The sequence below is a fragment of the Poecilia mexicana genome, unplaced genomic scaffold (assembly GCF_051168715.1).
Source record: "Poecilia mexicana isolate PSO_F unplaced genomic scaffold, ASM5116871v1 scaffold_14, whole genome shotgun sequence".
Lineage (NCBI taxonomy): Eukaryota > Metazoa > Chordata > Actinopteri > Cyprinodontiformes > Poeciliidae > Poecilia > Poecilia mexicana.
The window spans coordinates 29,442,343-29,453,638 of record NW_028263383.1 but is presented as its reverse complement, the minus strand read 5'-3'; the positions used below and the strand labels follow the sequence as shown (position 1 = coordinate 29,453,638).

The 11,296-nt window shown below is 40.5% G+C and overlaps 2 protein-coding genes and 1 pseudogene across 2 annotated transcripts; 2 read left to right on the top strand and 1 right to left on the bottom strand.

The window, feature by feature from the left end:
• Positions 1-3,052: 3,052 nt before the first annotated feature.
• LOC148155631 (uncharacterized) lies at positions 3,053-5,734 on the top strand. The gene is made up of 2 exons (XM_088012647.1): positions 3,053-3,103; positions 3,666-5,734. The coding sequence occupies exons 1-2, from the start codon at positions 3,053-3,055 to the stop codon at positions 4,365-4,367; spliced, it is 753 nt and encodes a 250-aa protein (XP_087868773.1). The 3' UTR covers positions 4,368-5,734.
• On the top strand, positions 4,414-5,734 carry LOC148155630 (uncharacterized; annotated as a pseudogene).
• A 3,164-nt stretch (positions 5,735-8,898) lies between these two features.
• LOC148155629 (hepatitis A virus cellular receptor 1 homolog) lies at positions 8,899-10,477 on the bottom strand. The gene is made up of 3 exons (XM_014994618.2): positions 10,353-10,477; positions 9,670-10,011; positions 8,899-9,099 (listed from the first exon to the last, which is right to left on the bottom strand). Exons 1-3 carry the CDS (start codon positions 10,384-10,386, stop codon positions 8,987-8,989), a joined length of 489 nt encoding a protein of 162 aa, XP_014850104.2. The 5' UTR covers positions 10,387-10,477; the 3' UTR covers positions 8,899-8,986.
• Between the last annotated feature and the right edge of the window lie 819 nt (positions 10,478-11,296).

Genomic DNA, 11,296 nt, shown 5'->3' with positions numbered 1-11,296 from the left:
AAAAAAAAATCAGATTTGGTTAAATAAAATGAAAAATATGTACTTTATAGTACAAACCACAGGGTGAAAATATCTTTATAATTGATTTTATTATTATATATTATTTTTCCATGATTCCTCCCCTGACCGCACATCACTGATCTTAACTTGCTAACAAGTAGCCTGTAGGCTACTGATGTTGTTGTCTATGTTTAAAAGTAGGTAGTGCCTTTACATTCACTTAAGTAACTTCTTTGGAAAAGGGTACTTATAAGAGTAGTTTTACTGCACTGTACCTTTTTCTTTTACTTTGAGTAATATTATTATTGCTACGTAGATTCATCCCCCCTCACCCCCTCCAAAAAAGTAAAAATAAACCGATGCCCTCGTCTGGAGCCGGGGCTGACTTAGTTGTTTGCAATGTTTTTTAATATTATACTACACGCCAACACAGAGGTTCACTACTAATCGTTAGTGCACACAAAATGCGAAAACAATACTGAAAGTGTTTTAAACGGCATTGGTTTTACTTTTAGGTCCGACTGTTTCTCATCTAAAACAAAGCTTTTTTGCTCATCGTGATGTACTAAAATATGCAAAAATCATTTGATTATTTCTATAGTAAATAATTTTTTTCCTAAAACAAAGTGTAGTCACAAAAACCTGTTTCCTAGCTAACCAAGCGGCGCGGAGAAGAAATGTAACTGCGTCACTCAGTTAGCGATGTTTTAAGGGCTGAAAAAACACCGTGAAACTACACAGCTACTTAAAAGAACAAGGTTTAATTGATGCGATTAAACCTAAAACAAGAAAAACATAAAGTAAGCTTACTTTCTCAATATGAACGCCAACATTTTTCCAAACCCTTCTTTAACATGGCCGCTCCAACCTCCTGAAGATGGCGGCGGTCCGCACCGGGGATTGAAAACTAATTTTCAGATATTTAAAACCCGCTTCAACTTGTTGTTATTCTGGGTGACCATTTCCATCTGATGACCACAGATGGCGTTAAAACCGGTTCTTCAGACTGAAACAACTTCAAAATGTTCAGGACGTTGACAAAAAATTCCAGGACATTCCTTTTTGTACGCCACAAAATGCAAAAAAAAAAAAAAAAAAAAAAAAAAAAAAAAATGAAAACGGTTAATTACTCAACTAAAACAACTTCTTGCTATTAAACTAATAAACTACCATTTAAGTTATTAAATGCAGTCACAATGATACACATTCTCTAAATTAAATTTATCAACGTACACTGCACTATAGTTATAAATTTGAAAAAACAATGAGAGTTTTGTCATATTAAAAAAGTACTTTTTATATGATCAACCTAATAGAAGCAGCTCAGATGTTTAAGATGTTTAAAAAGCTTATTGTTTAAAAAATGTCTCCTGGACATAAATTATTGGGCATTTTAATATTATTATGAGTCCATGCAGGCCAGGAGGAATTCCCGTTCACTTCGCATATTGTTAAGCCTGGCAGGGGACAATATTTACAGGTTGTTTGGTGTTTTTTCTTTCCCATTTCTTAAAATTCTTAGCTCTGGGGATTTTTAAGGATCCGATTTTACTACAGTTTATAAGTCTATCCAAGTGTGATTTTGTGATGGATCGATAAGGAGCTAGCAGTAATTAGCATTAGCTAAATGATCAAATTAATATTCAGTGACACAGTAAGAATTTCTTTGATATTTAACAGCTACTGTTGTACCTGAAATACAAATCTTACTGCAAATTTAGTTTTACTGAATTCTACATATCTTAGGTGTTAATAAATAAATAATAAATAAATTATACTGGAACAGCTTAAATAGTTAAGCTATGCTACTAGCTGTGCTTCACACAGGAAGGCGTGGCAGCAGCTAAACCTCACAGAGGAAAGAGAGCCGAGGGACGGAGATAGGAGCTTCTTGGACCTGAAGAAACCAAACGAGACCTGATGCTTCCTCACAACTGTTAATAAAACATCCAGAACAGAAACAGCTTTTTCTCAAACAAATGTCATTTTTCAGTACCATGAGGAAATTAAAACAGAATAATTGTGTTTTATTTAAACTTCTTGTCTCAAAATACCAACAATTTTTAACAAGTTAGCAATTTGTAGCTTAGCTTGTAGTAACATGCCATCATAAACGAAGACGTTAAATATCTTTTAAAATTATTGAGCCATACATAAAGAAAAGTCTGTATTACCATTAGTTTTGTTAAAATAATAATAAAAAAGCTTATTAATTTAGAAGGTTTGCTATAAAAAGTACTTCTAAAATGAATAGAATCTGTTTAGTGAGGGTCACAATATCCCTACCAACTGTTTGTTTTATAATTATATGACAATTTATTGGTACAATCTTTGTAAATGTAAATTTAGATGAAGACTTTTAGAAGAATTGTATTATTAAATTATTTACATGATGTGGTGGATCAACAGTTTGTTTGTTACGTCTCTCAGGATGAAGAGAAAACTGATATTTCCTGGAAAAGTAGAAGTGAACTTCTGAAGAGGACCTAATGGATATCTGAGGCAAGATCACTCAGATGAAGCAAAAACAATGAAGAACCACCCAGATCTCCAGGACAGGTCACCTGCTCTCAGCAAAGATAGGATTAAAGAGAGCGCTCACTCTGTTGTTTTCAGGAGAGGTGGTGATGTCTCTGACAGACAAGAACTGCTGGTGAGGCTTTGCCTCAGTTTGGAAAGTACAAGGGCAAAACTTTCCACGGGATCAATGAAAACCACAAGGGAAATGTTTTATATGTAATCCGCAAAGATGAAAAAGAAGAGAGAGCTGGGCAGATTAATCCAGATGGTCCCAAAAACAAAAACAGGCTTTTCAAAGATTGCTGACCTCCATGACTATTCCTCCAAAAGACCTGCTGAACCTCAACCTGCTGTGGAGATTATAACGACCTGGATGTCTTCAGGGCTCAGCACAACCTCTACCTCCATCTTCTTATTATCCTTCAGCGAAGGTCATTAGTAATGTCTCCAAAATAAACGTCCAGTCAGCTGAATGATGTATTTCACTTTAAGTATGAGCACCGTCGCTTATCTCATGTCAAAAATACGCTGGATGGAGAGACCGGACTCTGTGATCAAGGGTCTTAAAATCCAGACCTCCAAGGTTGTGTTCCTACAACTTTTCGATGCGTCCGTTTAAAAAGATCAGGTTATTAGGGAGGACTCTGGAGATTGGCTGAACACCGAGGAGGCGATTCATTCATTTGGCCATCACTGTGTCACTGAGAACAACCAGTCCTGCTCGTTTTGGTGGACATGCTGATGGCTGGTTTGGTGTAACAGCTGAAGCTCATTACCTGGTTGACTGCGTCATACAGGAGTACCGTACCCTCAGTCTGCTCCTTCAGGGCATTTTTAACTAGCTTGGAGAGCAGACCACACCCAGAAAGATGTGCCGACATTCACAAAAATATCTTCTATCTCCTGTCCTGAGTGATGCTGCAATCAGAAACTGGCCAGATCCTGGAGTCCATGTATGCAGGGCTGTCCTGTTGATACATTTCTGCAGGACAACCAAAAGCCACACATCAGTAGGTCCACAGATGAGAGCAGACAATGTTTTGATTGTTGCTCTGCATTCATGAGCCCTAATCCTGGACCTCAGGGAAACCTGCTGTGGGATTCTTGGAAAGTTGAAGCAACTTCACCAACACTTGAGTTTCTAGGAAGAAGTACAACAGTGGAATGAGCATCAAGCTAGAACCGTTTCAGAGCATCATCCACTGCACAGCATCTTCTGCACATTTCTGTCAGCGGCTTTCTGTGTTGTTGACCAGTCAGACCTGCAGACGGTGCGGCAGGCCTACGTCTTCTGTGGGATCGAGCCACCGAACCCGACGAAGCAGCACATCAGAGAGCTTTGCCACAAGAAGGTCCTGAATCCTGGAGAGTTGGTGGAGAGCGTGGAGAGTGCTCTGCAGAGGTTTTTCTCAGAATGTGATCCTGATGGCGTGTCGCTCTTCAAACACTCCATGCTCAAAGTGTGGAGAATCCAATGGGTTCACATCCTCCATGGCTGCTTGAGTGACCCAGAGGTTGGAGGGGGTATCCTCTACAGACATGGTGTAACAATCCAACTGAACCACGTCAAGGCTGAGGAGGCAGCTGTACCTCCATGGATCAATCTGCAGGGAACTTCTCAGCAGGAGGGGTTTCACCTCCACCAGGCCAGGTGGGTCACTGGGACTCAGGTATCCACTGAGCTCTTCCAGGCACCGGGGATGATGGGAATCGCTCGTTTAGAGTTACCGTGCCTTGTGGATCTGAAACTACCAGATGTGAAGCTCCCTGCTGTTTTTGATCCTGATTTGGTCTCAGACCTGAACAGACTCTCCCAGGAAGTTACAGGCCAGACCAATTTAGATTAGATTTAGATTTTTCTGAATCTAAACTTTAATTTCCATCTCTCCATCACATGTGCCAGTGACACCGCTGCCGTCTGCCGCCTCTTCTTGAGTCGCTCGCACAGGTCCCATCAAGGCAGGCGGTCTGATCTTTGTCCTGGATCATTCCAAGAAGACACAGCCCATGACGGATGCCATCGACCAGCTTCTGGAAAAGCACCTGGGCAGAAAGACTGCCTCACTAAAGGTGGATGCCGAATAGGCTGCTTGAGTTCAAGCTTCCCTGAAACATCCCAACAGCCTTCTACACCCAACAACCAAACAGCACATCTCACATTATGTGAAGCATCTGGCCAAGAATAAAAACACCAAATCATCCTGGAGACTGTAGTACTCCAGTAGTTACCATGTGATCCTCCCAGCATTAAACCCCAGGATGCTCCCTGAACAAAAACACCGACTGACCAAATGTTTAAGGAGATTGTGCAGCAGCAGAAAGATCAGCAGCTGATGAAAAAGAGAACGAGGAACTGTCCATCATCCAAAGTCTCGTTTTCAGGGTGATGGATCCTCTGTTCACTGATCAGTCTGTAGAGGTAAAGTATTTTTATTAGTCGTAAAAAGGTTTACCAGACCGACGTAGCAGAGGGTCTGACTGACCCTAGAATGCCGTTTGCCAACTTCTACAACTCAAGAGCTGGAGACGGAGGAAAGGAAAGGCCAAGGAGGAGCATCCTGCTGGGCGTCTGTGCAGGTTCTGCCACAGGCCTCTGAAACGAGGCCCAAACAATCTCCATGTCCATTGGGTTCTCTGGTGTGACTGGGAAATACATTTACTGTCCTGCCAAAGTTTTCTCTCAGTACCAGAGGGAATGAAAGAGGAAATGACATGGAGGTGTCATCAGTCCTTTTATGAGACTGAAAAAGGACAAATGGTTGAATATTATGCTTCAGGTTCTAGTGTTCAATGTAAATATGGTTTGAATAAAGTGAGCAATGTTTATTACTGATTCAGTTGGAAATGCTGTTTTTACTTTGTGTTTTGTTATTCATGATTGTTTTCTCACTTTCATTAAAAGTATTCTTGTAAATAGTTTTTCTTATAACATCCTTATATATGTCAACATCACTCTTTTGATGTTTATATTCAGCATTTAGTTTATGTGAAGAAAATCTGATTAAGTGTTGAGGAAGACAATCTGATTTGTTTTATTCTCTGCTTTGATAATTTTACAGAATTCTGTACATAAACTTTGAAATAAGAAAAACTGCTATGTTCAGATTTTATTAAGTTATCTAACCCCATGTGGTTATTTTTAATACATTCTTGTAAGAACCCCTTCTAATGACATTAAATAAAAGTGACTTATGACAAAAATGGAAAAAAGTGACACCAGATTAATCAAACGTGTGCTTCTCTATTAACATGTCAGGTAATTTATTTCCTCTCTTATCTGAGCTGATCACCTGGGCTAAAGTCAGAGCTACATATGACATGGTCAAATGTTAGCGGCTAGGAAAAATTTAAAACCTCAGAGCTCACGCATGCAAGAAACAGTCGTTTCTCAGCAGCCAAGTGTGTGAAGCGTAGAACAAGCCGACTGGTTTTTAATCAGGCCAGCAACTTGATAAAACAGAATAGAAATAGGCTTTACTTTCCCGTTGTAACAGCAATCAAAGAATTATTAATTAATTTCCCTTAAAGTATGTTTCATTTCATGCGTCATGGGAGTTAAGCTGGGGCTCAACCTGGAAACGTTCTATGGGGTTTGAGGTTTCAGCCGGTTTCTCTCATCACTGAGTGACGACGATAACAATGCATCAAAGTTTCCAGGAGGAGCTCAAGAGATGGACGCTGCAAGCCGAGTCATGAATGAATCAGCGGTTCAGTTTAATGGCGACCTTTAACCTTTTGGTGTCAGAAACAGTTCAGAGTTTCTAAAAACGAACGGAAAGAGAATCAAACACTCACAGTTTGAGCTGCTTCTGGCTGCAAACAGAAACACTATAAACATTTTTAAAAATGTAAAATAATTGACCCCAACTGTGACCCCAGAGCAGGTAGAGTCACCTGCAGCAGTAAACGGCCTCAGTGGTAATTTTCCTCTCCAGCTGCTGGATGGATCGGTTCACTTCTGACTCCAGAGCTGTCTGGTAAACACAGGAGGTTCTGGTCCAATCACAGACTACCAGGTGTTCAGGTCCTGTGGGGAAAAAACAAGCCCAGATCACCATTCCTCCACCACCGTAATTCACCATGAGCAGCAGGAGGAGGAAATTTAGTCTAGTAAAGCTGCATTCAGACTGCAGGCGAATGCGACCCATATCAGTCTTTTTTATCAGTCTGAACGGTTCAATTCTTTTCAGACCGAGGAAAAATCAAATTTATGTCCCTACCATATGTAGAACTAAATCAGAAAAGCATCCGATAGTTTTCAAAGCATCTGCAGTCTGAACAGTTAGCTTGCATTTTATTTGATAATTATGTCATAATTCTGCAGCAGAAGAAGCCAGACACAGTAAATCTCAACATAAACAACGGCTGAAGCTGGTTCTGATCTGGTGACCATGCTGTCGGCCCAAAGCAATTTCTAAAATCCATCCATGGACACCGGTGGCCATTATTGTTGCTGTAAACGGAGCACAGCTTGATGACGGCTATGTTCATCTTCTGTGCATGTGATCGTATTTAATTAGTAGCATTAAGGACAACGCACAAAAAAATAGCAAAAACATTGTGCAAACATCCAAGAGTTGCCATCAACATAAAAAGTGACGCATCACAAGGAAAGTAGAAAAAGTCAGCAGAGCAGAAACTGAGATGAAAGATAAAAACCATAAATTTCTGATAAAATAGTGATTTTTGTTTATGGCTGAAGAAGCTGCTTCACGTTTTGATTTGCAGTTACTGCTGAGTAATGAAAATGAACAGCATTTGTTAGCGTCCCCAGGTTGCTCAGCAGGTGGTGGGACAGTTCTTCTGAAACTGTGAGAGCAGTATCTCGCTGATCAACAAGCATAACTGGCTCTCATTTTAAGTAATTTCCCTTTTAAAGGTTCACACATTCACCATTTGTCCTTGACTGATACTAAATCAGCCACAGCAAACTCACCCTTAGTGAAGAGTCCAACTGCAGTGACCAGAACCACCAGCAGTAGAACCACCAGTACCAGACCCAGAGTCAACATGCTGCCCTCCTGCTGATCAGAGAGACATGCAGGATCATCAAGTCATTCAGGAAGTGATCAGCTCGGTTACTGTTCAGAAACGTTTCAGGTTGTCCGATTGGGAAAAAAGCACTGCTGTTTTTAGTTTAATCTAAAATAGGCTCTGGTTTAAAACTGGGACAGGTCTGATGAAAACCGTCACTGTTGGATTATTTCACTGGTCTAGAGGCAGAAACGAGTTTAACTGGAACCCATCAGGCACTGAGTGACCCTGACTGGTTTCTGGTTGTTGTGTCTCAAGATGACCTCATGGTCCTCACCTCCTCTGGGAAACTGCTGCTATTAGAACAGGAAGTCAGGAGGCTCTCTGTTATCAGCTGATCTGCTGGAGGAAATGAAAGCAGATGATTTTAGAACAGCTTGTCAGAGTGAACAAAGTCTTACGTCAGGGGTTGTGAATACTTGTAGAAAGGTGTGAATCCTATTTGCAAGGTCAAAAACAACAGGTGACTCAGCAGTGCGAGAGCGTTGATGATTTGAATTGAACTGAAAGATGACGTAGCATCAGAACCAGTCGTTTCCTGGGGAGCTTTAGCCGTGCCAGATCAACTGAGACATTTCTGGTCTGTTTGTGTCTCTTGGCAGCAGCTGTGTGATTCTAACTCTGCATATGGATCTCTGCAGGATAAACCTCGTAAGGCCGAATGTTTTAGAACACAATCAGCCTAGCATTGTAAGGTTTTGGCAACAAAAGTGAGCATAGTCCGGCCAGCTGACGATGAACTTGGACTTCCCCATGATAGCTAGCTAGCTAGGGCATATTAGCAGCTAGTCAGAGGTAGCCGTAACAGTAACAGAACATAATGAAGATTTCTGAGTGCGACTCAAACTTTTGCCTGACAGAAAAGTCCAGCAAGAACAAACCAACCAACCAACCAAACAAACAACAACAAAAAAAAACTACATGGAATATAAGAGATTAAATAGTTTTCAACGACAAAAAATAAGACCTGAGATGAATAGATTTAAGGCTGATTTACACTTTAAAAAAATACATTTAAGATATTTTACGGCCTTCAGTTTAAATACATGAATTTAAGAGTTTTTAAGGATGCACAGAAATCCTGTTATAAAACCTCCTCAATGTCCACAAAGTATCTATGTAATGATAAAATGGTTTCAGGTGGAGAAAAAGAAAGAGATTTGTTAAATCATTATTTGGTAAATCATTAGGTTTAATCAGTCATAATTTTGCTGTCATGTCTGAACTGAATGACAAAGTATTAATGTTCAAATAAACAAAGACGTTTTCTTAAAGTCAAGCAACATCAGAAGCTTGATGACAGAGACGAGGGAGAGAGTTCTGCAGACCAACCATGACAGGTTCTGATGTTTCTTTCTCAGAATCAACTTCCTGTTTTGCTAACAGGAAGTTTCACACTTTAATCAGACTGACTCATCTGGACCCTGCAGACTCAAGCTTCTTGCTGCAGATCTGATGGACCAGCTGAGTTTCTACCTGCAGTCTGAGCAGCAGCTGGTCTCTCTGAGGACGTCTGAGGTTCTGATGGGGCCCCAGTGGTCGGAGCTGGACACAAACACAACAACATCAGGGATCAGGTTCAATCAAAACAAACTTCTTTCCAGATTATGTTCTACTGAACATCTGAAAAATCCCAAAGTTAGAAACTAAATTTTAGTGATTGAGCTGAAAAAGAGACATTTTCTACCTAAACGAGTTAAAAAGCTTCACTTCAGACTAACAGAGTGTCTAAGCCCAACACTTTAATTAATGTTTAGATTTGAGTTATTTTTATATTAAAATATTAACGGGGTTAGTGAAAAACAAGAAAAGTGTTTGTGTCATAAATTACAGCCAGTAATAATTTTAACAGGGAGAATTTTAGCTGCTAGTCTCTGAAATTAGATGTTTGTTGATAATAAACTGAACTGTTTCCTCTGACAGCTCACCGTCTGCTTCAGTCCGGAGCCAATTCTATCCATCAAAGCTGACAACATTTTAGGAAATAAATTCATTAATTAGAAGATTTTTATCAAAATCCTTTAAATATTTGAATTGTAATTTGATGGTTTTGTCCAGTTTTTGATAATTGGCTTCAGAAAATAAACATTTAAATGAAAATCTGTGAAATCTCACCTCTTTCAACTGTCAAGTCAACATGATGCTTTTCATCATTGAACCATCCAGGTATCTCTGCTCTGCATCCGTATCGTCCAGCATCTTCCTCTGTGAGGCTGAGGATGGTCAGAGAAACGTCTCCTTCATCCAGTCGTCCCAGTAGCTGATACCTGCTGGAAGCTCTGGTCTCAACTTTATGTCCGTCTGTAGAGAGGAGCTGATTGTAGCACTTGCTGTTCGGTATCTCTCCTCGACCCCAGCAAACATGCACTGCTCCATTAGTCTTTATATCATATTTACAGGGCAGAGTCACATTCTGACCCGTCTGACCAACAACTCTCCTGCCGTCACATCCTGACACTGAAAACAGAAGATTATCAGTGAAACGTCTCCATCTCTGGCTCACTTCACAGACAGAAACCAGTTTATTGTAATTTAGTGATTTAATGTGATTTAATGGTCATCATTGACCTCAAAGACTCATAAAGTCTGAAACTAAAGACTGAAGCTACAACATGTCAGAGATCAGCAGAGCTTCGTCTCTGCGGCTGATTTGACCTGAGAAAGTTTCTAACAAGAACCAGAACCTTCAGAGACCAGATGGACGTTCTTCATTTCAAAGAACAAAAACCCTGAAAATCCTGCATGTAGAAACACACAGAGCTGCAGCAACACAAACCAGATCAGAACAGGATGATTACCTGTGAGCAGCGCGATCAGCAGCACGACCTTCATGATGAACAAGCAGCAAGTTTTGACTACCAGCTGCTGAGACTCTGCTGTCACCACAGCTGCTCACTGCTTCACACGGGGCGTGACAAGAACTAAACTTCAGAGTGGTCTGAGGGGAAGTAGAGAGGGCTGAGGGATGGAGAGCTTCCAGGAACTGGAGACACCAAACCAGACCTGCTGCTTCCTCTCATCTTTTAATAAACATCTAAATGACATAAACAGCTTGTAATAAATCCCTGCCTAAACAGAAGATTGCACAAGATTAAACAGCCTGTCCTAATTAATACCAGAAAAAACTATTTGAATGAAAAGGTAAAACAATCGAACACATCAGCAGGTGGGAGGGGCACGCTATATTTAATACACAAAAATCACCTGTTCTAACCAAAATTTAAAAAGTAATCAGTCATTCTTGCAGTCCTTCATATTAAATAACCCAAACCAAAACTGAAGCATCCCTCCGATACTCTAAATCAATTTCATCTATTTCACAAAGAGAATTAAAAAAATTATCCAATGAAAAGTCCACAGTTTTGTGCTAGAAATGATCAGATCCACAGAAATAACAAAACATTGTGACCCAAAGGATTCACCAGTCTGCGTCTCTTAAACCACTAAATAAATAAATAAGGAACTGTCTCACCGGGTTTCTAATCCAATGGTTTTCCTTCTCCAGGCTTGGAGCGCCTCTGCCAAACTCACTCCAGGAATCAGGACCGATCCGTTTGGCCAGCTGTTGATGTGATGGTGGAGGAGTCTTCTTGATCCCTCCAGTTCAAGCTTCACCAAATCTCTGAATCCAGACCAACTCTGGAGCTCCGGTCCGTTCCGCCGCGTCTCTCCACGCCGCTTCACCTGCTGCCAAACCACTGTGTTGTTTTTTATAAGTTCAGTAAAGCTGTAACCCAGGTAA

Bases quoted from the DNA above. Each gene is read 5' to 3' on its own strand.
- LOC148155629 (XM_014994618.2), bottom strand. From the start codon at position 10,386: ATGAAGGTCGTGCTGCTGATCGCGCTGCTCACAG. The intron at 10,012-10,352 runs GTAATCATCCTG...TTCTGTTTTCAG, and splicing joins GCTGATCGCGCTGCTCACAG to TGTCAGGATGTGACGGCAGG. The intron at 9,100-9,669 runs GTGAGATTTCAC...GTTTGTGTCCAG, and splicing joins TGACTTGACAGTTGAAAGAG to CTCCGACCACTGGGGCCCCA.
- LOC148155631 (XM_088012647.1), top strand. From the start codon at position 3,053: ATGGAGAGACCGGACTCTGTGATCAAGGGTCTTAAAATCCAGACCTCC. The intron at 3,104-3,665 runs GTTGTGTTCCTA...TTGAGTTTCTAG, and splicing joins TTAAAATCCAGACCTCCAAG to GAAGAAGTACAACAGTGGAA.